This window comes from Callorhinus ursinus, unplaced genomic scaffold, assembly GCF_003265705.2.
Source record: "Callorhinus ursinus isolate GAN/ISIS: 27379988/994484 unplaced genomic scaffold, GSC_fseal_2.0 scaffold13, whole genome shotgun sequence".
Classification (NCBI taxonomy): domain Eukaryota; kingdom Metazoa; phylum Chordata; class Mammalia; order Carnivora; family Otariidae; genus Callorhinus; species Callorhinus ursinus.
In genome coordinates, this window is record NW_027397075.1 from 29,726,549 (window position 1) to 29,753,394 (window position 26,846).

Genomic DNA, 26,846 nt, shown 5'->3' on the forward strand with positions numbered 1-26,846 from the left:
TAATTTGAGGAGATAAAACTGTCACAAAAACGCATTAGGGAACAACATCTAAAATCGCATGATTTAGTGTTAAACGTGTGTGTATTGACCAAAATGTATGGGAATTATAAAAGCAGAGGCTCACGGATGGCAAAGGCTGGAGAGGATACCAATTTGGGGGAATGTTTTTATAGTAATCATATAATAGCTTATATTTATTGAGCATTTGCTATGTGCTAAGAATAGCTCTAAGTCAACTGACATGTGTTGACTCACTTGATTCTCACCAAACACTGCAAGGAAACTACCACCATTTTCTCCATTTTTACGATACATGGAGGGGTTAACTAACTTGCCTGAAATGACACAGCAGTAACTGACAGAGCTGAGCTTTAACCTGGGCGATCTGCCAGAGCCTGGTTGCTTAACCAATATACCATATTGCCTCTCGGGATTCTTACATGGCCTGGGGGCAGATGATCCTCCATCTGTGCCTGTAAAGGACAGGGACATGCTCCCTGGAGTGGATCAGTATCTGATGGGAAGGGGAGGGAGGACTGTCCACACAGTGCCTCTCGGGTGGCAGCCTCTCTCTTCCACTGGTGGCTGTCCACTGGCCGCAGGTGGGAGGAAGATGACAGCAGAATACAATCAGAAGTAAAGAATGTACTGGGGCCCCGGGCCATGCCAGGGGGCTGGGACTCACCCCGGGGAAGCATTTGCTGTAGCAGCACCTGCAGTGGCCACCGTGCCTTGGCTCCTAGTCCCAGCTCCACTCCACCACTGCTGTGTGGCCCTGTGCCGTGTCACCATACCAATCTGAGCTCTGCTTTCGTGTGTTTATTTAAAAAACGTGTTTGACAAGGTGATTCTTTCTGGTGCATGACTCTGTGCCATTCTGCCATCCGTGAAGCGAGGCTGGAGGCAGCCGTGCAGTCCAGAATGCAAAACTCTCCAAGGTTATCGTCTCAGCAGCAACTGTACTAACATTGGATGGCAGCTCCAATGGGGTGGGAGCTCACCAAGCACAGGGTTAAAGCAGCAACCTAAACATTTCTCACATTCGCAACACCAGAGGACAGCTACAGAGGATTCAAGGGGAGCAAATTCCTTAATCTGCCCAGTTCTTTTTCCTGGTTGGCTAGAGCAGCCAAGGATGGGGTGGGGCTTTCACTTACGAATAAAAAGCTCTGCTTTGCTTTCCCCACACAGGGGAACATGGCTAAGCAAGTTGCAATTGTGGGAACTGGGGTCAGCGGCCTAGCCTCCATCAAGTGCTGCCTGGAGGAAGGACTGGAACCCACATGCTTCGAGAGGAGCAAACTCGGGGGCCTATGGAGATTCACCGTAAATAGGGGTCTCTGCAGCTGTGTGAAGTGTCTATTGGAAAAGGCTCACTGGATGTGAAAAGAGGTTGAATTTCTCCCACAACGCTGATTGCCCCAGGGGAGAAGGGGTTAGAAGCATCTGCTGAACAGGGAGCCAGGAGGGCTAGTGACATTGCCCTGAGCAATGACAGCCTGAGCTGGGGGTGGGGAGTGCATGAGCCACCCTACAAACTTTATCTGGGGCCAAGAGGAAGAAAGATGCCCCCAAAGGGTGGCCAAGAATGAAGTGGCTGGGACAAGCCAAGCAAGCCCAGAACAAGGGGAGCAGGAACAGATCCAAGGGGTCTGAAGCAAGGCCAGAGACCACAGGGTTTGGGGCAAAGGCAGGAACCCAGCAGTGCAGGAATGTCGGCCTCTGCCAGCACCACTGAGCCTCTTGTACCTGCTTCTTTTCCCTGTCCTGCTCCATCTGAGGTGAAACAACACAGGGCTCGGTGTAGGATGAGTTCTAACCGCAAGGTCTTAAATCCAGACAATCCCAATCTCGGCCAAAAATACAATCAGAAGTAAAGAATGTGTGTTTAGAGCCTTTTTTGTTCCCTGAGCAACAGAAAGTAATATCCTCAAACCTCAGTAGGGTTACAGTCCAACCTGGAGAGGAGAATGGGTGAGGAAGGAGAAGAGGGGACAACAAAGCCCAGCCTTCACTGGCCTGGGCTGAAGGGGGTCACGGGGGCGCTGCTGGGGCCACTGAAACCCTGACTTCCATAGCTGGCCAGGGAAGCATTTGCATCAGAGCTCCCAAACCCCCTACTTCCCCTCCTTCTTAAGAGGGCAAGAACATTTCCCATGAGCTTTAAACATGCTGACGAGAAAGTTCTCAAGAATAGTGAAAAGGAGCAATGTGTCAGATATCTGGACCTCAGAGCCAATAAGGGGCTAGTAGAAAGACATGGCATTCCTCTAACTGTAGAAGGGTGGAATTTGGAACTGGAATAAAGTATTTTCTAACTCAGTGAGCAAAGCTCCAGAAAGTGACTAACTGGTTAGCTGCAGTTCTCCTAGCATAGGCCAGCTTGGCTCACAGAAAGAACTATGTATTTTGAAATATGTCTAACTACCAAATGTGACCATCAATACATAGAAACCTCCTCAAGGGCACTAGGTGAGAGAGCACATCTGTTCCCATGTTTCAAAGTGCATACATTCCATTAGGAAAGCAGAAACCTAACACCCATGCGGTAAAACCTCCCCTCCTGTGCCCCACTGGAAGATGTTGCTAATCCAGCATGATGCACTTCCCCTGATGAGCCTCAGAATCCCTCTTAACCCATACTCAAGACAAATGGGACTAATCTATCAGAGTTGGGATTTAGCTGGCAAGATGAAACTTCCCAGTTAGCAGGGTAATTAGCAGACTTATTTGGTTAAAGTAATTTCAGTCAAAGCAAAAGTGAGTCCAGAGACCTGGGGATACTGGACAAAAATGCACCCTATACAGGTCACAGACACTTAATTATTAATATGTAAAATCACTGATTTAAAAATCAAAAGAAATGTGTCTAGATCCAGCTGCGCCTACCTGACTATGTGACTAGGGCAGCTTAAATGCCTATGCACAAGCACCATGGGGGACACAAAAATGAGAAGGATGCATCCTACCCTCAGGTTGCTGCCAGGGTAAAGGGAAAAAACGTAGGATCCTACAAGCCAGAAACAGTTCTATGGGCATTTAAATGAGGTCAGTATTATATCCTGCACTGGAAGGAAGTCAGAGAAGTTTTCATGGGAGAGATGGTGTGTGATGGACTTGGAAGGATTTCAACAGGCACATGAGATTGAGTGGGAGATTATGGAGGGGGAACTAGTAAAGAAAAGGTACTGGGCATGCTTGGAAAATAAAAATAGCTTATTGGTGTAAGTGGCACAGGTAAGGTAAATAATGTGAGGAGACAAGGGTGGTTGAATATTCTGGCAAGGGATTCCTACACAATTTAGAAAGCAGTCGATAATGAGGAACAGAATTAAGATGCCTTCTTGTTGTTCTCTTGGTTTTGTTTGCATGATAGGAAGACCCAAACATGTTTACAGGTAAGGAGAGAATATCTGGACAGTGGGAAAACTACTGAATACCTGAGGCCACATTGGGACAAGATCCTGGCAGAAAAGGGAAGAAGTGGAGTTGGTTTGCCTGGGAAAAGGGGGAGAGATGCAACCTCCTCAGACACTGGAGGGGAAGGAAAAGTGAACACGAAGAGACACGTTGAGGTAGAGGGATAGGAAGATGCAGGAGCGCACATGTCAGAGGCCAGGATGCTTTCGGGAAAATGCAGCATCTGTGGAGGGTGAAGAAGGAGTGGGGGTGGTATGGAGAAGTAAGAAAAATAGAGATGGTGGTGAACACTTATTGTGAAGCCCATGACAGGACATCAAAAGGATGGCAAAGAGGGTAACCCAGCAGCAGCCCAATTAACAAGTCATTCCAGCCCCATTGCTTCATTTATTAAATGAGGATGTGGAACCAGTTTGAAAAATAGATAAAAGCTAGGGGATTGGGAAGGAAGAAAAACCACCCCACCTTCATGCAACAGCCCTTTCTTGACCCAGCGGCCTCCTGAGACAACTGGACCACCTTGAGATTCCTCCAACACCTGAGAGAAAATCCCTAAACTAGGTGACCTTAAAGGGGCCTTCCAGCTCTAACATGCTATGAACCTCCAAGTCTTTCTAGAGACATCCCATCCTCCTCCTATCTCAGCATGTACACACACACACACACGCATGTGCACGTGCACACACACACACAGGCTTGGTTAGAGGTATCTCTGCACTCAAAGCAGGTGGCCAACTCAAAACCTACACATTAAAGTGTCTTCCCTAGCAAGGGCTGTACTTACCAGAAACCCACAGAGGGATCCATAGAGCCTATTCCGGGTAGCAGGGGCCATCATGCAAAACTGGACAAGTGATCTGTAGAAACCCAAGAAAACACATATGAAGACCGCTTCTGTTTCCAAATAGGGAGACGTGCCAAAGATTACAGAGATTATTAACCACTGCACTCAATTTGACTCTCTCTCTTCCAGCTACCACAGCCTTAAGCAAAGAGGAAACAGACAAAGGTTGCAATGGAAAAGAAAAGCCATCATTCATTGGGGTGGGAGAGGGGGTGGCAATCTTTAAAAAGAGAAGGGTTACATTGGTAAAGAGCCGACTTCTGTCCACTAACTCAAGTGGGGGCTGAGGGTATATATGGAAAGTCTATTTTACAGTCAACTTTCTTAGGCTCTTGAGTAGTAACCTGTAGTGTTACCACAGGTTGATTACCTCAATTATAAAGTAATATTGAAGAAATAAAATGTGAGGAATTGCCCATCACTCAAAATTAATATTCCTCTTAGAGAATCTTAGTATAGGAAGGGATCTTAGGAGATGATCTTCCTGTAGAACCACACTGAGGTCGTCTGGAGGGAATTACACTCTACTGGTAAGAACACATTCAGCTTCATTCTTCACAACCCTGAAACATAGTCCAGGACCTAATAACCCTCCCTGGAATGATGTTCCTCCTTATGTGCATCAAGGTCTTTTCTTCTGCACATGCATCCTTTCATTTCTTCAACAAGCATTTATTGAGCCACAACTATGTGCCTTATGTACCACATATTTTTACATTCAATGAGGGCAATGAAGATGTGTAACACTTTACCCTTTAAATCACTGAAGAAATTTCTCAGTTAATTCTTATTTAGGCTTAGTAAACCTAATTCTTCCAGTCTTTCTTTAAAAGGCTATTTCTAAAACAGTACTCTTGGTAGGTTTCCTCTTATTCACATATTCAACAAACATTTATTGAATTCCTATTATGTTTCAAGGGGGTACACCCGAGAGGCCCCCATCCTCTTGGGGGTTCCTCACATCAATTCTGAGCATCCACAGCTAGTATGGGTTGTAGATCTGAGAACTGGGCACTGTCCTCCAGCAAGATTCTGGCTGCGCAAAGGAGCAGGAAAAGAAGGAAACATTTGCTCTTGGAGAACAAGAGGTATGATCATCCTGTATAGAGAGAATGTCTCTATTTAGGAGTAACTTTTATTATCATTTTACATTTATTGTTAAAATGAGGAAGGGAAGGGACACCTGGGTGTTTAAGTTGGTTAAGCATCCGACTCTTGGTTTCAGCTCAGGTCATGATCTCAGTGTTCTGAGGTGGAGCTCCGCATCAGGCTCTGCGCTGCATGTGGGGCCAGCTTGAGATTCTCTCTCCCTCCCCCTCTTCCCCTCCCACATTCATGCTCTCTTTCTCTAAAAAAAAAAAAAAAAAAAAAAAATGGGGGGGCGGAGCAAGATGGCGGAGGAGTAGGAGACCTGGATTTCGTCTGGTCTCAGGAATTCAGCTGGATAGGGATCAAACCATTCTGAACACCTAAAAACTCCACAGGAGATTGAAGAAAAGAGTAGCAACAACTCTCTGAACAGAAAAGCAACCACTTTCTGGAAGGTAGGACGTGTGGAGAAGTGAATCCGAGGAGATATTCGGGAGGATAGACGGCGGGGGAGGGGGCCTCTGTCGGCCACTTCTGGCAAGTGATGGAGCCACGGAGCACAAAATTGGAACTTTTAGAAGTCGGCTCCGCTGAGGGACGTCGCTGCAGTGGCTAAGCGGGGGGTGGAACCCTCACGGGACAGTGTGGTCTCAGGACCCTCAGGGTCACAGAAAGACCGGGGGTGACTGAGTGTGGCAGAGCTCCCAGGTATCAGAGCAGGGAAGCCGGCTGCAGAGACGGAGCCAAGGCGTGGGCTTTCAGCTCAGGGTTGCCATAGACTGTGATCGGTGACAGTCGGGCCACTGGTCCTCCAGCAGGGACCCAACAAGTGGCGGAGCCAGGGAGACTCCCCTTCCACCCCTAAGAGGAGCGGGGCAGGAGCGCACCGCAGGGATCTGCTGAGTTTGGACACTCCACACGGGGTCAGGTGCCAGAGATAGAAACGCTCGGTCACAGGCCAGGTGAGCACGGAGTGCGGCCGGAGTCCAGGGAGACAAGAGTGATTGACTGCTTTTCTCCGGGGGTGCACTGAGGAGTTGGGGCCCAAGTTCTTGGCTTCTCCAGGGCGGAGATTGGGAGGCCGCCGTTTTCACTCTTGTCCTCCAAAGCTGTACGGAAAGCTTTCAGGGAACAAAAGCTCCTGAGAACAAACCCAAGCAGATTACTTAGCCTGGACCCCACAAGAGCAGGGCAATTCCGCCTCTGGCAAAGACATTTGGGAAACACAGCAACAGGCCCCTCCCCCAGAATATCAGCAAGAACAGCTAGCCAAGACCAAGTTTACTGATCAATGAGAATGGCAGAACTCCAGCGCTAGGGGAATAGTGCACATAGAATTCATGGCTTTTTTACCATGATTCTTTAGTCTTTCAAAGTTAATTTTTTTGTCTTTTTTTTTAATTTTTCTTTTTCCCTTTTTCAACCAACATCTTATCAATCCCTTTTTTTAAAAAAAACATTTTTATTTTTCATTTTTAGAGTCATATTCTATCCCTTCATAGTAGTTACCCTTATTTTTGGCATATATATATATATATATATATAAGTTGTTCTCTCTTTCTAACAGATCAAAATATACCATAAATCTCTGGTGTATGGCTTTGTTCTAGTTTCCTGCTTGATCACATTCTCTCCCATTTTTTGTTCTTTCTTTCTTTTTTTTTATCCTCTTCTTTCTTTTTTCAAACAACTTCTTCTCAATTCCTTTTATAAATTTTTAATAATTTTCATCTTTACAGTCATATTCAATCCCTTCATCATATCAAACCTTATTTTGTACATATATAAGTCTTTCTTTAAAATTATGGGAGGCACTTTCTTCTAACAGACCAAACAACACCCAAAATCTAGTGTGTGGCACTGATCTATGCACCAGCCTGATCATATTTGATCATATTCTGTTTTTTTTGTTTTGTTCCATTGTTTGTTTTTATCTTTTCCTTTTCCTTTTTTTTTTTCTCTTTCTTTTTTCTTTCTTTTCCTTTCTTTTCCCCTGGTTTCAGGACTTTTCTGATTTGTTTAGAGTACATTTTCTGGGGACATTGTTACCCTGTTAGCATTTTGTTCTCTCATCCATCTATTCTCCTCTGGACAAAATGACAAGACAAAAAAAATCACCTCAACAAAAAAACAGAGGTAGTACCGTCTGCCAGGGACCTACTCAATACGGACAGTAGTACGATGTCGGAACTAGAGTTCAAAATCATGACTTTAAAGATATTAGCTGGGCTTGAAAAAAGCATGGAAGTTATTAGAGAAACCCTTTCTGGAGAAATAAAAACTAAAATCTAACCAAGTCGAAATCAAAAAGGCTACTGATGAGGTGCAATCAAAAATGGGGGCACTAACTGCTAGGATAAATGAGGCAGAAGAGAGAATCAGTGATATAGAAGACCAAATAATGGAAAATAAAGAGACTGAGAAAAAGAGAGATAAACAACTACAGGATCACGAGGGCAGAATTCGAGAGATAAGTGATACGATGAGATGAAACAACATTAGAATAATTGGGATCCCAGAAGAAGAAGAAAGAGAGAGAGGGGCAGAAGGTCTATTGGAGCAAATAATAGCAGAGAACTTCCCTAATGTGAGGAAGGAAACAGGCATCAAAATCCAGGAGGCACAGAGAACCCCTCTCAAAATCAATAATAATAGGTCAACACCCAGACATCTAATAGGAAAACTTATGAATCTCAGAGACAAAGAGAAAATCCTGAAAGCAGCTCAGGAGAAGAGATATGTAATCTACAATGGTAGAAATATTAGATTGGCAACAGACCTATCCATAGAGGCCTCGCAGGCCAGAAAGGATTGGCAAGATATCTTCAGAGCACTAAACGAGAAAAATATGCAGCCAAGAATACTATATCCAGCTAGGCTATCATTGAAAAGAGAAGGAGACATAAAAATCTTCCAGAACAAACAAAAACTAAAGGAATTTGTAAACACGAAACCAGCCCTCCAAGAAATATTGAAACGGGTCCTCTAAGCAAAGACAGAGCCTAAAAGCAGCATAGATCAGAAAGGAACACAGACAATATACAGTAACAATAATCTTACAGGCCATACAATGGCACTAAATTCATACCTTTCAATAGTTACCCTGAATGTAAATGGGCTCAATGCCCCAATCAAAAGACACAGGCTATCAGATTGGATTAAAAAACAAGACCCATCGATATGCTCTCTGCAAGAGACTCATTTTAGACCCAAAGGCATCCCCATATTGAAAGTGAGGGGGTAGAAAACAATTTACCATGCTAATGGACACCAAAAAAAAGCTGGGGTGGCAATCCTGATATCAGACAAATTAGATTTTAAAACAAAGACTGTAATAAGAGATGAGGAAGGACACTATATCCGACTTAAACGGTCTATCCAACAAGGAGATCTAACAATTGTAAATATCTATGCCCCTAACATGGGAGCAGCCAATTATATAAGGCAACTAATAACAAAAGCGAAGAAACACATTGACAACAATACAATAATTGTGGGGGACTTTAACACCCCCTTGACTGAAATGGATAGATCATCCAAGCAAAAGATCAACAAGGAAATAAAGACTCTAAATGATACACTGGACCAAATGGACTTCACAGACATATTCAGAACATTCCATCCCAAAGCAACAGAATACACATTCTTCTCTAGTGCCCATGGAACATTCTCCAGAATTGATCACATCCTAGGTCACAAATCAGGTCTCAACTGGTACAAAAAGATTGGGATTATTCCCTGCATATTTTCAGACCATAATGCTTTGAAACTAGAACTCAATCATAAGAGGAAAGTCGGAAAGAACTCAAATACATGGAGGCTAAAGAGCATCCTACTAAAGAATGAATGGGTCAACCAGGAAATTAAAGAAGAATTTAAAAAATTCATGGAAACATATGAAAATGAAAATAAAACTGTTCAAAATCTTTGGGATACAGCAAAGGCAGTCTTGAGAGGAAAGTATATAGCAATACAAACATTTCTCAAGAAACAAGAAAGGTCTCAAATACACAACCTAACCCTACACCTAAAGGAGCTGGAGAAAGAACAGCAAATAAAGCCTAAACCCAGTAGGAGAAGAGAAATAATAAAGATCAGAGCAGAAATCAATGAACTAGAAACCAAAAGAACAGTAGTACAGATCAACGAAACTAGGAGCTGGTTCTTTGAAAGAATTAACAAGATTGATAAACCCCTGGCCAGACTTATCAAAAAGAAAAGAGAAATGACCCAACTGAACAAAATCATGAATGAAAGAGGAGAGATCACAACCAACACCAAAGAAATACAAACAATTATAAGAACATATTATGAGCAACTCTATACCAGCAACTTAGATAACCTGGAAGAAATGGGTGCATTCCTAGAGACGTATCAACCACCAAAATTGAACCAGGAAGAAATAGAAAACCTGAACAGACCTATAACCACTAAGGAAATTGAAGGGGTCATCAAAAATCTCCCAAGAAACAAAAGCCCAGGGCCAGATGGCTTCCCAGGGGAATTCTATCAGACATTTAAAGAAGAATTAATACCTATTGTCCTGAAACTGTTCCAAAAAATAGAAATGGAAGGAAAGCTTCCAAACTCGTTTTATGAGGCCACCATTACCTTGATCCCCAACCCAGACAAAGACCCCATCAAAAAGGAGAATTACAGACCAATATCGTTGATGAACATGGATGCAAACATTCTCACCAAAAAACTAGCCAATAGGATCCAACAGTACATTAAAAGGATTATTCACCACGACCAAGTGGGATTTATCCCTGGGCTGCAAGGATGGTTCAACATCCGCAAATCAATCAACGTGATACAATACATTAACAAAAGAAAGAACAAGAATCATATGATCCTCTCAATAGATGCAGAAAAACCATTTGACAAAGTACAGCATCCTTTCTTGATCAAAACTCTTCAGAGTATAGGGATAGAGGGTACATACCTCAATATCATAAAAGCCATCTATGAAAAACCTACAGCAAATATCATTCTCAATGGGGAAAAGCTGAGAGCTTTTCCCCTAAGGTCAGGAATGCGGCAGGGATGTCCACTATCACCAATGCTATTCAACATAGTATTAGAAGTCCTAGCCACAGCAATCAGACAACAAAAAAAAATCAAAGGCATCCAAATCGGCAGAGAGGAAGTCAAACTCTCACTCTTTGCAGATGATATGATACTGTATGTGGAAAACCCAAAAGACTCCACCCAAAAACTGCTAGAACTCATACAGGAATTGAGTAACGTAGCAGGATATAAAATCAATGCACAGAAATCAGTGGCATTCCTATACACCAACAACAAGACAGAAGAGAGACAAATCAAGGAGTCGATCCCATTTACAATTGCATTCAAAACCATAAGATACCAGGAACAAATCTAACCAAAGAGGCAAAGGATCTGTACTCTGAAAAATATAAAATACTCAGGAAAGAAATTGAAGAACACACAAAGAAATGGAAAAACGTTCCAAGCTCATGGATTGGGAGAACCAATATTGTGAATATGTCAATGCTACCTAGGGCAATCTACACATTCAATGCAATCCCCATCAAAATACCATCCACTTTTTTCAAAGAAATGGAACAAATAATCCTAAAATTTGTATGGAACCAGAAGAGACCCCGAATAGCCAGAGGAATATTGAAAAAGAAAAGCAAAGCTGGCGGCATCACAATTCCGGACTTCCAGCTCTATTACAAAGCTGTCATCATCAAGACAGTATGGTACTGGCACAAAAACAGACATATAGATCAATGGAACAGAATCGAGAGCCCAGAAATGGACCCTCAACTCTATGGTCAACTACTCTTTGACAAAGCAGGAAAGAATATCCAATGGAAAAAAGACAGTCTCTTCAACAAATGGTGTTGGGAAAATTGGACAGCCACATGCAGAAGAATGAAACTGGACCATTTCCTTACACCACACACAAAAATAGACTCCAAATGGTTGAAAGACCTAAACGTGAGACAGGAGTCCATCAAAATCCTAAAGGAGAACACAGGTAGCAACCTCTTCGACCTCAGCCGCAGCAACTTCTTCCTAGAAACATCGCCAAAGGCAAGGGAAGCAAGGGCAAAAATGAACTATTGGGACTTCATCAAGATAAAAAGCTTTTGCACAGCAAAAGAAACAGTCCACAAAACCAAAAGACAACTGACAGAATGGGAGAAGATCTTTGCAAATGACATATCAGATAAAGGGCTAGTATCCAAAATCTATAAAGAATTTATCAAACTCAACACCCAAAGAACAAATAATCCGATCAAGAAATGGGCAGAAGACATGAACAGACATTTTTCCAAAGAAGACATCCAAATGGCCAAGAGACACATGAAAAAGTGCTCAACATCGCTCACCATCAGGGAAATCCAAATCAAAATCTCAATGAGATACCACCTCACACCAGTCAGAATGGCTAAAATTAACAAGTCAGGAAAGGACAGACGTTGGCGGGGATGTGGAGAAGGGGGAACCCTCCTACACTGTTGGTGGGAATGCAAGCTGGTGCAACCACTCTGGAAAACAGTATGGAGGTTCCTCAAATAGTGGAAAATAGAGTTACCATACGATCCAGCCATTGCACTACTGGGTATTTACCACAAAGATACAAATGTAGGGATCTGAAGGGGTATGTGCACCCCGATGTTTATAGCAGCAATGTCCACAATAGCCAAACTGTGGAAAGAGCCAAGATGTCCATCTACAGATCAATGGATAAAGAAGAGGTGGTATATATACACAATGGAATATTATGCAGCCATCAAAAGGAATGAGATCTTGCCATTTGCAACGATGTGGATGGAACTAGAGGGTGTTATGCTGAGTGAAATAAGTCAATCAGAGAAAGACATGTATCATATGACCTCGCTGATAGGAGCAATTCTTAATCTCAGGAAACAAACTGAGTGTTGCTGGAGTGGTGGGGGGTGGGAGGGATGGGGTGGCTGGGTGATAGACATTGGGGAGGGTATGTGCTATGGTGAGTGCTGTGAATTGTGCAAGACTGTTGAATCACAGATCTGTACTTCTGAAACAAATAATGCAACATATGTTAAGAAAAAAGAAAAAGAAGATAGCAGGAGGGGAAGAATGAAGGGGAGTAAGTCAGAGGGGGAGACGAACCATGAGAGACGATGGACTCTGAAAAACAAACTGAGGGTTCTAGAGGGGAGGAGGGTAGGGGGATGGGTTAGCCTGGTGATGGGTATTAAAGAAGGCACATTCTGCATGGAGCACTGGGTGTTATGCACAAACAATGAATCATGGAACACTACATCAAAAACTAATGATGTAATATATGGTGATTAACATAACAATAAAAAATTTAAAAAAATAAAGTATACTGTTAAAATTAATTTCACCTGGTTCTTTTTACTTTTTTAAATATAACTACCAGAAAACTTTAAAGTGTGCATGTTCCAATACATTCCTGTTGGGTAGGACTGCTCTAGAACCTTGTTACTCAAAATATGGTCTGTGGCCCAACAGCATCTGCAGGGGAATTTGTTAGAAATACAGAATCTCAGGCTTGAGGCACGTGGGTGGCTCAGTTGGTTGAGCATCCAACTCTTGGTTTCAGCTCAGGTAAAGATCTCAGGGTTGTGAGATCCAGCCCTGCGCATGGGGTCCGAGCTCAGTACAGTCTGCTTCTCCCTCCTCCTTCCCCCCTGCCCCTCCCTCCTCCTGCTCTCACGAGTCTCTCTCTCTCTCTCTCAAATAAATAAATAAATCTTAAAAAAAAATCTCAGGCTCAAGCAGACCTACTGAATCAGCATCTACATGTTATAAGATTCCCCAGGTGATTCTTAACAAGATTAAGGAGCACTGACTAGAGAGCTGTGCTTCTCAAACTGTGGAGAGGATTCAGTTTTTGTTCTGTTGTTTAATTTCCAATCAAGTATATACAATTACATTTATAAGATATAGTAAAAACGAACTATGAAAACAATGAAAATGAAACGGAGAAAAATGTCAAAATATAAATTCAAAAGTCAATGGAGTCAAAAGACATAAAATAAAATTCAGCAAATGTCATTAAGTGAACATACAAATAAAATAATTCCAAAAAGTGGACCGATTTTTCTTTGAAAGTGTATATATACGCAATTAATATAGAAAATCACTATTACACTTGCAACTTTCAGCTAAATAAAACATTGTGTGTGAAACTGTCTCCATTTGAAACACCTGTAGGCACACTTTTACTATGCATTGGACATATTAATAGTTAAAGTTTTTAATGTGATCATTAAGCTGGCTTCTTGTTTTTTATTTTATCTCATCTGGATTGGAGGGAAGACCATGCTCTTCTCAAGGAATAGTGTATATCTAAACTGTTTCTAAGTTTTGCCTAATAGCACACATAAAGAGAGAAACACTGTTCACAAAAGTATGTTGATTGGAATGGAAGAAGAAATTTTAAAGTGATCTCAGGAAGTTCAGGACATTCTTTTTTTAATTTATTTTGAGAGAGAGAGAGGAAGAGCAGGGTGAGGGGCAGAAACAGAGGGAGAGAGAGAATCTCAAACAGACTCCATGCTGAGCACAGAGCCTGACATGGGGCTCAATCCCACAACCCTGAGATCATGACCTGAGCTGAAATCAAGAGTCAGACGGCTTAACCGACTGAGCCACCCAGGGGGCGTGCCCAGGACATTCTTGTAACTGCTATCCAAAATGAAGCAAATAGTGTTGTATTTTCAAAACTTATCTTCAACCTTTTATCAGTGGCCAGTGTTGATAGTTTATTCTTTAAGGTTATAACTAAAAATCAGTTATCTTTCTTTAAGATTTTATTTATTTGAGAGAGAGAGAGAGCACGGGTGTTCACTTGCATGAATGGGGGAGGGGCAGAGGGAGAGGGACAAGCAGACTCACTTCTGAGCAGTGAGCCCAGCCTCGGTCTCGATCCCAGGACCCTGAGATCAGCATCTACATGTTATAAGCCCTGATCTAAGTCATAATCTAAGCCCAAGTCAGACACTTAACTGACTGAGCCACCCAGATGCTCCAATATCAGTTATCTTTCGATGAAAGAAAATGATAAATTGTATGCATTTTCGGATAACAGTTTTCAAACTAACCTTAAAACATCACTAATGTAGAGGTGAAAAAGAGTGAAGGGCAGATGTCCTAAGATTGCTACTAGTTTTGCCTTCCTCTGACTGTTCCTGGAAATGGTGCACTTGACTTACGAGAAGAATGAGCAGAATTTCTCAGAGGAGGCATCAGAGGAAGAGAGTGTGATTCTCACATTGGTTCCATTTAATGAGGAACCTAATGAAGAACATCAAATGGAAGCAAGTGTTTCTTCAACTTCAGAAGTCAGCCTGAAGACGCCTGGGTCAAGCAATAAAGTTTGTCATCCTCAAATAAATGAACAATTCAAGTTTTGCCCAAAACATAGTTGTTGTAATACACCAATCCTTCCCTTGCCAACCAGTTTGCCTCCATTTAATAAAGTACGTTGGGACACTTTGCGGAACTGGTGCCAACAATTGAATTTGAGTACCGATGGCCAGAAAATAGAGGTTTATCTGAGGCTCCAGAAACATGCTTACCCTGAAATAAACCAGAATATTCCTGAAACATCACCAGAAGCTAAATTGCAGTGATGTTCGACGAAAGGCAAGATGCTGGCCAAGAAAGCAAGGCTTTGGAAAAGTTGTAAGAAGAGTGAGAGAGAGGAAGGGATTAATACCGTCGAGGTGGTAACTTCAGCACAGGAAGGCACGTTGGCAGCATGGTCAAGAATTGCTGCAAGAGCCAGTCAATCCAAGTCTGTGAATTCATGTTCCATTCCTGCTTCTGTTGAGACCTTTCTGCTGCAAGTCTCTGGTGTCCGGTGGTGTGTTGTCCATGGCAGACCTCTCTTGGCAGACACACAAGGCTGGGTTCGCCTGCAGTTTCATGCAGGTCAGGCCTGGGTGCCTGACACTCCCAAGAGGATGATCTCTCTCTTCCTGTTACCTGCCTGTGCGTTCCCATCCCCAGGCCTAGAAGACAATATGTTATGTCCTGAATGTGCTAAGAGAAATAAGAAGATGATGAAAAGATTAATTGCACTGGGGAAGGAAAAGCGACCTCATTTGAACAGACCAACGTTTCCTTTGGATGGGCCATATCTTTATAAGGAGAGCTTAATAAGCTGTGTGGAGAGCCCACAGCTACCACTGACTTGCATCCCAGCGATTGATTGCTGCGCTCTGTCCTAACCAGCTTCATTGTTGTTTGATACCTTGAGTACAGATGTGAATGTCTGGATTTTGTACTGGACGTTTGCCAAGAAATGACTACTACTCCTGCTTCAAGTATTTGGTTCTATAGATTATAATTTAGTTCTGCTTTAACTAATAGATTTTTTTAAGTTTTAACTTTTAAGAAAAATTGAGCAGAAAGTACTACTGAGTTCTGAAATACTGCTCCAGCCCCTTCCGCTACTGTCAACAGCCTGCACCAGAGTGGTACAGTTGTTGAACCTACATTGACTTATCATTACCACCCAAAGCCCATAGTTTACAACAGGGTTCACTTGTATAGTCTGTGGGCCTTGACAAGTATATAATGGCCACCCACATCCACCATTATAGTGTCTTCAAAATAGCTTCCCTGCTCTAAAATTTTCATGTTCCATCTATTCAACACTCTCTTCCCTCCAACTCCTGACCACTCCACAGCTTTGCCTTTTCAAGAATGTCATACATTTGGAATCATACAGTAGCCTTTTCAAATTGACTAATTTCACAACAATATGCATTTAAGATTCCACCTTTTCATGGCTTAATATCCCACCTCTTCTTAGCGCTAAATAGCCCATTGCCTGCATGTTACTCAGTTTGTTTATTCATTCACACCCAACTTTTAGCAGTTATGAATAAAGCTGCTATAAACATTAAAAACAAAAAAACAAAAAACAAAACATCACTAATGTAGTCCCACTGCCCACGTCTAGTATACAACCCAATGACCACAGCATTTCTCACAGGGATCAGATAAAACTGAGACTGATCTGAGTCTCATTCAACATATAGGAGTCCACATGCTTGGATATTGAGCAATGTTGAATTATCTCTGTAAAGTTTCCAGATGCTTACTCTCAATTTCTGTACTTATCTTGTCATAGAGTGCTAATGATCAATTCAGCTCCATATTGCTTAGCCAACTACGTCTTTGAGTAACACTGCTTTAGATCTCCTGGCAGAATAAAATATCAGGATTTAAATAGTCATCTTTCTCAGAAGCCTTTAGATTCCAGTTTTCTAAATTTATTCTGGACAAATGAGACTGTCAGAGGTGGGGCTGCAGACAAGCAAGATACAGTGAACTCCTTAGTTGATGAGATCGGCAGCATTAATTGAAACCACAAAGATAAGTTTGTAATTTTATTCCCTGTAATCACTACACATTTCATGCAGATCTAGATTCACATCATTTGAAGGAACAAAGTGAGCCCTCCTCTACATGTGAAGTTTATGTTCGTCTTTCCACTTGTTCACACAAATAAAATAATTATTGTTTCACAGGTTAAAAAAAAGAACTATACATAACCAATGGTTAATAATATTAAATATTAAATATTAAAATACTAAAGCCTGCCTTCCCATTAAACTCAGAGCATCCTTCATAATACATCCAAAAGACAGAGGCAGTGTATATTAACGACTACATATACCAAAACTTATTATTATTCAACCCAGTGGGAGCTGTCTGAGATGCTAATATTTGCCATTTATTCAGGTCAAAACTGGGGGTGGGAAATGAGTCTTTCATCATGTGTGTGCACAGTTATCCAGTCTAGAAACCTTTGACCTGCTTCTTTTCCCAAGTCCTAAATCCAAACCACTCCACCATCCTGTGCCTTCTGTCATTCTGCTGCCTCAATTTCCACTTCTCTCTTTCAACTGCCAATGTCTCTGCTCAGGCTGCCTTCAGTGATGGCTAGAGTGGATTTGTGTTTTAGGCTCTTCACCAGCCTCCTTCCTTCTTTTCCAGACTTCTGTCATTCGTCTTTTGTAGAACAGGAATTAGCTTTCCAAAATATAACAGGAATCACTTCCACATTAAAACATTCAGAAGACTGCCATCACCTTCCTATAAAATCCAAATTCCTTAACCTTAGACACAAAATCCTTCATAATCTGAACCCCCTTCTCCATAATCCTTTCAACAACACCCTGTGAAACCAAACTACCTAGCAATTGTCCATCATCCAGACACTACTTCCTGGCTCTGGTCTATTTCCCTATTTTCCTGTATTTTGCCATAATGCCATGTGAATCTGGAAAGGTGAATTCATCCCGGGTTTATTTGTTCACATGTAATGAATGAAATTGCAATCCAGATCATAAAATTCAGTGTTCAGTGTTCACCCTACCTCAAGTGCAGGATAACAAATCCCATTAGAAAGGGTAACTTCAATCTCTGTCAATGTTTGAAATGTCTAAAAATTAACATCCATTTTCATGTATGTGTGCACACAGGCACAAATGCATACACACTCATGTGCGTTCACTGTTTGTACAGGAACATGTTGAAGAAGGCAGAGCCAGCCTCTATAAGTCTGTGGTTTCCAACAGCTGCAAGGAGATGTCTTGTTACTCAGACTTTCCATTCCCAGAAGATTATCCAAACTATGTGCCAAATTCTCAATTCCTGGAATATCTCAAAATGTATGCAAACTGGTTCAACCTTCTGGAATGCATTCAATTCAAGGTAAGACACAAAACATCAGTCAGTAGTCAGAAAGTATTGCCTACCTGTTTCCTATTTCTCTCAATAGCCTAGCCCTTGGCTCTGTAGATGAGATCATGAACTGGCAAGATTGGTGACACCTGGCTGGATTCCTTTTCCCCTTGTACTCACACCCACCCTAAGTAAATCTGGAGGTAGAGGTGGATACTTTCTGTAAGGATTCACATGTATACATTTTTAGTTAGTAATAAGTTCATCCAAGTACCCAAAGGGACCTGAAAATATCAAACCACAATCTCAGCTTGGGACAAATTGCATTGGAACATTGATGACTTCCACCAGTACCTAGATCCTCTCTTCTTGAGTATCCCTTTATAGGAATAAACATGTGCAATGGCCCATACACAAAAGAACCTCACTATTTGAAGGAAATCTTTTCTAGATATCCTTGGGAATAGAAAAATCTTTGAATATTGTTCTTTTCATAGGCCTTACCCACCTCCCTACCCATTTCCAAGAACAGAGATAGGAAGAAGGTAGAAGGACAGAGGCAAATGAATATACTCTCTTTTTTCCCCTTCTTTTCCTCTCCAAGAAGCATGAAAATCCATGTGTTTTCCTTCTCTTATCTCCCTCTCTCCTTGATACAGATGGGGATGATAAGGAACTCCCAGGGAATTGAAAGCAACATAAATGACCAAAGGTAGTAGTAAATAAGATTCATATTCACAACCTTAAAAGTACTGACCAAAATGTAACCACTACCTTGAAGAGATATCTGCACCCCTGTGTTCATTGTGGCATCACTTATAATAGTCAAGAAATGGATACAACCCTAGTGTCCATCAATCGATACATGAATAAAGAAAATGTGGCATACACATACACACACACTAGAATGTTGTTTAGCCATAAAAAAGAAGGAAATCCTGCCATCTGCAACAACCTTTAGAGTATTATACTAAGTGAAATAAGTCAGACAAACACTGTATGATCTCACTTGTATATGAAATCTAAAAACACCAAACTCATAGAAAGAGAACAGATTGGTGGTTGCCAGAGGTGAAGGGTGGGAGTTGGGGTATATGGGTTAAGATGGTCAAAAGGTACAGACTTCCAGTTATAAGATAAATCAGTTGTGGGGATATAATGTACAGCATGCTGAATATAGTTAACTGTATTGAATTGTATATTTGAAAATTGCTAAGAGAGTAAATCTTAAAAGTTCTTATCACAAGAAAAAGAATTATAACTATGTGAGGTGATGGATGTGAACTAAACTTATTGTTTGTTGGAATTATTTTGCAGTATATATATTTATCAGATCATTACATAATATACTTTAAACTTATACAGTGTTGTATGCCAATTATATTTCAATCAAACTGTAAGTATTGCAGTTTTCCAAAGAGTATTTTACTCCACTTCCTTATTTTGCAAGGGACACAGTAAAAATGAAACACTACCATAGTGGAGGTATATGATCCACATAAATATTTTTTAATGCATCAGAGTTCCTGAAACTGAAGCATTTCCTTTACTTACATGCTGCCCCAAGTCTATTTTAAAATAATTGAAAAAAAAAGTTTAAGGCTAGATGTTCACCAAAGTTTTAAGAAGGTACACACATAAGAAATTTCTTTCTTCTCTGTGCATTCCAAATTTTTAATTACAAACAGTTATTTTTAAGATAAAAGTAAACTCTGGGTGCCTGGGTGGCTCAGATGGTTAAGCGTCTGCCTTCGGCTCAGGTCATGATCCCAGGGTCCTGGGATCGAGTCCCGCATTGGGCTCCCTGCTCCTTGGGAGCCTACTTCTCTCTCTGCCCCTCTCTCTCTCTCTCTCTCTCATGAATAAATAAATAAAATCTTAAAAAAAGATAAAAGTAACTCTTTTGAAATCAATTAATTTTTAATTAACTGAAAACATATATTTTTTAAGATTTTTTTATTTATTTGCGAGAGAGAGAATGAGAAACAGAGAGCATGAGAGGGAGGAGGGTCAGAGGGAGAAGCAGACTCCCTGCCGAGCAGGGAGCCCGATGTGGGACTCAATCCCGGGACTCCAGGATCATGACCTGAGCCGAAGGCAGTTGCTTAACCAACTGAGCCACCCAGGCGCCCTGAAAACTTATATTTAAAAAAGGAAGAGTTCCTAATACAAATGTTGTAATCCAACAAGTGCTTCAAATATTATAAAACAAATAGTGAACCCATTAGGAAAGACTTGAAATGCCTGTCTTCTCTGAGAACTGAAAAAGAAAGGCAGCAAAATCTCTTGGCCAGTGGAGCATTTATGCTTTTAAATTTGACTTGTAAATTTATTTTACATATTTTCTGAATCAGAACCTCACACCTATAAACTTATATGCACTCAATTAAAACATAAAATAGACTGAAATTTGGGCTCCTCCCAGAACATTCAGGCCATAAAGTTAGCATTTCCCAATCATTCTCGGGATCTGGGAAAGTTTTAGCAACATATTCTATAAGACCTTTCATAAGATCCAAATTTATATTTTCAATTTATATTGCCCATGTCTCTACTAAAGCATAACTCTAGGAGAGATATACATAACAGAAATAATGAAAAAGACATCCGAAGACCATGGTTCTTGGTTCCATCACTTACTGTGAGAATTTGAGCAAATCACTCAAACGTTTTGGATCTCATCACTTCTCTTAAATACCCCACCACTCTAAACTCTAAGCTTAGAATATTTTCATCCAGAAAATTTTAGTTAATCTGATAACTCGATTCAATTTCTAAATTTATGCTTATTAATTATGGTTAGTCCGTGCTCTAAAACATTTGAAATGTCAACTGACACATTGGACAGCAAGCCCTTACTAGAAACTTGACAACACCTAATTGTGACTATAATTCCTTTTTCAGACTAAAGTCTGCAAAGTAACAAAATGCCCAGATTTTACTGTCACCAGCCAATGGGAGGTGGTCACTCAGCATGAAGGAAAGCAAGAGTCTGCCATCTTTGATGCTGTCATGGTCTGCACTGGTTTCCTTACTAACCCATATTTGCCACTGGACTCTTTTCCAGGTACAGCATTTTCTGAAACTGATCTTAATTTGTCTCAAGTGAGCCATCTTGTTACTGGCTTGATCTGGGAATGCATTTCTATGGTTCCTCCATTAAATAGTTAAAGTTGTGAGGTAACAGGGATTCTTTTCTAACCAGCACTCTCTGGCCAGCTTTCGGCTTTCATTTGTTTCAAACAACTAATAAGTGCCAAAAGGTAGAATAAATAACTAGCAAGCAATTTTATGCTTCACTAAGGTTCAATGTCCCTCCGTAAGTGATGGGTATCACTCAGAAAGTCTTCTAAGTCACGGGATACTTACTCAAGCGGTTAGCCTCAGCAGTAGCACACAACCAAAGCTGAGTTTAGAGGCCACAAAGGTCAATCAATGAATAAAGAAAAAATAGTGTGATTTTTGTTTGTTTGTTCTGTAGAGGTTTAGCTAGATCAGAGGTATTTGTCACTAGGTCAGTAGTCAACAGGGAGAAGAATCTTGGGACCCAAGTTAAGTCATCCTTGAGTCTCAGCTTCCTTATCTGGTTTTTGCAACCATGATTCATGTTAATCTGTCAAATTTCCATTGGATGACAGTGCAGAGGGACTAGAAGAGGCAATGGTTTTGTTTATTTTTATGTGCAGTAAGTTTTCAAAAATTTAAATCTTTAGGAAATTTTTCTCTTCATCTTCTAAATATGACCTGGAGGGATCTCAAGCCTTATCTTAAAATAAACTCACATACCTCCAATGCCCCCAGAGCTTACTCAAGACAGGTCAAGTCAGGATAAAGTACATCCTGAAAACTGCCCTTGACTAAAGTCATTGAATCGAAAGCACCAAGTCCAGTCTTCTTCCTGATACAAGGAACTATTCTCCAACATCCCTGAGAGAGGCTCTGGAGCCTCTGCTTGAACAGTTCAACAGTGAACTTTCACCACCCCACAAGACAACCCAATCCTTTCTCAGCTCTTAACCACAGAGAAAATCCCTGAGCAGGAAAACTACTCCAAACTCCCAGGAAGGAGTGCCTGGTACAGGATCACTCCAAGAATTCCGAAGGTTCCCTGACATAGAGAGTACACTGAATTTATTTGGCACCCACAAAGTGCTAAAAATACAGAGGTGGATAAGACAACAGTAGCCTGTATGGAAGGAACAAAAAGAGATTCTAGGAGTCCAGTGGCAGAATCACAGTCTACATAGAACCTGCAAGTGATACCAATACTCATTTTATGATGAACTCATGTACATCCAATGGTGCTGGCTCTGCCCTCCACATGTCATTCAATTCAGGTCAAATTAGGATAAAGTGTACCTGGAAAGCAACTAAACCAATGTCCTCAGTTTGAATAGGATGGGCTTGAGAGCAGGAGGTACAGATTCTAGGCCACATGGTCAACAAGCTATACAATCTCGGGCCTTCCACTTAACCTTTCTAAGCCTCTGGTCTTTTGCCAAATATGAGGGGCTTGGACCACCTTACCCAACAGTGTACATCACAAATCAAGCAAACGGAGCTCTATGGGACTTGCAGTCTTTTTTTTTTTGTCTTTTTTTTTTTTAAGATTTTATTTGTTTATTTATTTATTTATTTGAGAGAGAGCACACATGAGTGGGGGGAGGGGCAGAGGGAGAGGGAGAAGCAGACTCCCCACTGAACAGGGAGTTTCATGCGGGGATCGTGGGGGGCTTGATCCCAGGACCCTGGGATCATGACCTGAGCCAAAGGCAGACGGTTAACCAACTGAGAGACCCAGGCGCCCTCTCAATACCAATCTTACCAGCCACTACCAATTGGCTATTTGAAATCCCTGGCTAGTTAATCATTAAGAAGCCTTTGAGCTCTGGGCGCCTGGGTGGCTCAGTTGGTTAAGCGACTGCCTTCGGCTCAAGTCATGATCCCGGAGTCCTGGGATCGAGTCCCACATCAGGCTCCTGGCTCAGCGGGGACCCTGCTTCTCCCTCTGGCCCTCTCCCCTCTCATGCTGTTTCTCTCTCTCGCTCAAATAAATAAATAAATAAAATCTTAAAAAAAAAAAAAGAAGCCTTTGAGCTCTAAAGTTCTGTGACTTCAGATTTGAAAAGGAGTCCTCCAAATCTCACCAACTCCCTCTCTGCCTCACAACAGACTTGCTTAGTACATAGTACATACACCCTGGGGTCATTATTTTGTTTTGTTTTGTTTTTTAAAGATTTTTATTTATTTATTTGACAGAGAGAGAGAGAGACAGTGAGAGAGGAAACACAGTCAGGGGGAGTGGGAGAGGGAGAAGCAGGCTTCCCACTAAGCAGGGAGCCCAGTGCGAGGCTTGATCCCAGGACCCCGGGTCATGACCTGAGCCAAAGGCAGACGCTTAATGACTGAGCCACCCAGGCGCCCCCACTGGGGTCATTGTTAACCGTTACAAAAATTCAAATTCATTGAAAACATTTAAAAACATGTATCTGGAGGCACATTGCTCTGGAGGCAATTCCAAAGATGTTCCAAAAAGTCTTAGTAAAAATAACAGGTATCATAAAATAACTGTATAACTTCCCAAGATAACTACTTCTATTTATTCAGATATACACATTCTAGTGTGTTTACTAACACAACCACATTCACCTAATAAAAGTGTTTACTCTGTCTTCTTGGGACATAAGAGGAGAAAATATTAGTCTGATAGAAGACTCAGCCACAGTCTCATTTTTGCTCATTTGTGATCCAAAAGAGCCTGTTCTAAGCAAATCTAAGGTAATTTAACATCCAGGGATAATGATTCTATGATTCTCCTTAAACTTGTTTAGCTCTCCCTCCTCAGCCATTCTCTGATCCATACTGGGTCCTGGCTGAATTAATATTTGAACTTGGTTGCATCATTGTTAAATTTTAAAGGCTCTGGATTATGGTGGGTTTTAACAGAGATTCATATCAGATATCTAATGATTCAAGGTGAACTAAAGAGCTACCAGATCTTGACAAGGCTACTTGCCACAAGCATCCATATCTATCCCCTGAGAATCTAAATGTCTTATCACTTTTTTCTGGAAAAAATAGGTTCTTTGTATAGTGTGTGTTACTTTTGATTGATAGTGTTAATGCAACCTTGAGAGTATTTTTCAACACTCTCCATTCACATTTAATGTTTCAGTGAGAAATTTGGCATCAACTGCCTGAGCTATCCTTTCTAGTTAGAACAGTAGATCTAAACCCAGTAAAACTAACATAATCCCTTTTTCTCAGAGCCAACTCTTGCTGACTCAGCAAACTCAACCTGAGTTATAGTCAGTCACCAAGGAAAACTATCACTGAACTTCCCCAACCCACATGGATCTTTTCGAATAAGAACCACATTTTATTTATCTTATTTCCCTAATATCAACGAGCACAGTGCCAAGCACATAGATGCCAAAAAAAGTTGGCTGAGTACAGTGGAGGCACTTGACTCCAAGTTTCCTTTAACTTCTCTGCTCTTGTTCCTTGCTTGTGAAAAGCTCTAATATAGTCAAATATTAGTAAGTAGAATATTACTGTCCCATTGATTTCTATCAACTTTTAAATGGTAATGACTCCCTACACTTTTGCTTAACAAGTCTTTATGCCACAATATTTCAACTTGGCAGTAAATAAACCTAGAGGCCTAGATTATCTAGTGAAATAGAGTAAGTACCTCCATTAAATAATCACTCACTAATTTCTGGGTCTTATAAAGCCATGTATTGATATTTTGGATTTTTCTTAGAGTATGCTATTAAAAAAAAACCAAAATAATCCATCAAAAGGATATTAATGGAACAATATTTATGTTTCATTCACTGATCCTATAAAATTCTTTATTTGACTTTCTTTTTCTATAGGTATAAATACCTTTAAAGGCCAGTACTTTCATAGCCGGCAATATAAACATTCAGATATACTTAAGGACAAGAGAGTCCTTGTGATTGGAATGGGGAATTCGGGCACAGACATTGCTGTGGAGGCCAGCCACCTGGCAAAAAAGGTACCATTTTTCATGTTACTTAATGAAAAGCTTTATCTTAAGATGCATGCCTCAGGCAAACAGTGATAAATGATGAAAGAAATAAATATGCCTAAAGCACACACACATACAAAAAACAGATTTTTATTTTTTTAAAAGATTTTATTTATTTATTTGTCAGAGAGAGAGCACAAGCAGGGGGAGTGGCAGGCAGAGGGAGAAGCAGGCTTCCCGCTGAGGAGGGAGCCAGATGCGGGACTCGAGCCCAGGACCCTGGGATCATGACCTGGTCTGAAGGCAGAGCTACCCAGGCATCCCCAAATAACAGATTTTTAAAGTATTTTTCGGGGGCGCCTGGGTGGCTCAGTTGGTTAAGCAACTGCCTTCAGCTCCGGTCACAGTCCCAGGGTCCTGGGATCGAGCCCCGCATCGGGCTCCCTGCTCGGCGGGAAGCCTGCTTCTCCCTCTCCCACTCCCCCCGCTTGTGTTCCCTCTCTCTCTGTCTCTCTCTGTCAATTAAATAAATAAAATCTTTAAATAAATAAATAAATAAATAAAAAATAAATAAAGTATTTTTCGTGTTTATAAATTTTACTGCAAATCCCAAATGTCATTTTTCCTCCAAGACCAACTTCTCTGACTTACTATTTTTGTCATTTTCCCAGTCATCCAACAAGAGCTACAGGAGACATCTGTGTCTTACCTAGTCCCATCGGTGAGAAAATCCTGTCCTTTCTCCTTGTCAAGATCTCCCATTCGCTCCTTCCTTTCCTTGTTAACCGCCACTACCCTCAGCAGGTCTGTACTCAAAGGCTACCCCACTGTCCTACTAATAATAATTGTAGAAATAATTCATATTTATTGGGGCTTCCTCTGTGCCAAGCATTTCACTAAATGCTTTAGTGCGTGGCCTCAGTCATCAAAAGAAGCCACTGGAGTGGGTCCTGTCAGCACCCTTGTCTGTAGATGAGGAAACTGAGGCTTACAGAAGCTAAGGAGCCTGTCTGAAGTTGTGCCACTTGCAGATGGCAGAGCCAGCCTTCAAGTTTATATCCCTCTGACCCAAAGCACCTGTACCTAATTCTACCCACATCCCTGCACGCCCAGTCCCTCCTCCAACACGGCAATCCTTACAGACACCCTAACACCAACAAACAAATCCTTTGAAAAGCCAGCTCTCATTATGACACTCTTGTGTTTAAAAACTTCTAGTAACTCCCCTTACCAAAAAAAAAAAAAAAAGGCAACTATACTCAAGTAAAAAAATAAAAAATAAAAAAAATAAGTGGGAGAGAGAAGCAGAGGAGGCAGGTCTGAGAAAGCACAAGCCACTTTTGATTGCTTTGCCAAACCACAGAAGCTGAGAAAGCTATGCTGGGTCCGTGCTCCTGCCAAAATGTACAGAGAAGGGGAGAGGAAAGATGGTGGAGCAGTAGGGGACCCCATTTCAACTAGTCCCCGGAATTGAGCTGGATAGCTACCAGACCACTCTGAGCACCCATGAAACCAGCCTGAGTTGTAAGAAGATCTGGATCTCTACAAACAGAATATCGCAGGCGGTTGGTTTCAAGGTACAAAGCAGGGAGCCGTGATTCCATGGGCCGATATTGGAGGATAAACAGCAGCAGGAGGGTGCCTGGCCGTGGAGATCCTACACCACCACTGAATGACAGCCTCCCTCGCTGGGGACCGGGCACAGACTCGCAGACTGGTAGTGGTGGGAAGGGGACTTTAGGGCAGCCCCTAGGGTGGAAACCTGGAGTGGCGGGGTCGCGTGTGCGATCTGGGGGCAGCTGGCGG

The 26,846-nt window shown here is 41.6% G+C and overlaps 1 protein-coding gene and 1 pseudogene across 1 annotated transcript; both read left to right on the plus strand.

Moving 5' to 3' along the window:
• Positions 1 to 1,197: 1,197 nt before the first annotated feature.
• On the plus strand, positions 1,198 to 25,133 carry LOC112828825 (flavin-containing monooxygenase 1-like). The gene is made up of 4 exons (XM_025878069.1): positions 1,198 to 1,326; positions 17,885 to 18,073; positions 20,948 to 21,110; positions 24,925 to 25,133. The coding sequence occupies exons 1-4, from the start codon at positions 1,198 to 1,200 to the stop codon at positions 25,131 to 25,133; spliced, it is 690 nt and encodes a 229-aa protein (XP_025733854.1).
• LOC112828778 (developmental pluripotency-associated protein 2 pseudogene) lies at positions 14,539 to 15,576 on the plus strand (annotated as a pseudogene).
• Positions 25,134 to 26,846: the final 1,713 nt, after the last annotated feature.

Bases quoted from the DNA above. Each gene is read 5' to 3' on its own strand.
- LOC112828825 (XM_025878069.1), top strand. From the start codon at position 1,198: ATGGCTAAGCAAGTTGCAATTGTGGGAACTGGGGTCAGCGGCCTAGCC. The intron at 1,327-17,884 runs GTAAATAGGGGT...CTGTTTGTACAG, and splicing joins GGGGCCTATGGAGATTCACC to GAACATGTTGAAGAAGGCAG. The intron at 18,074-20,947 runs GTAAGACACAAA...TTCCTTTTTCAG, and splicing joins TGGAATGCATTCAATTCAAG to ACTAAAGTCTGCAAAGTAAC.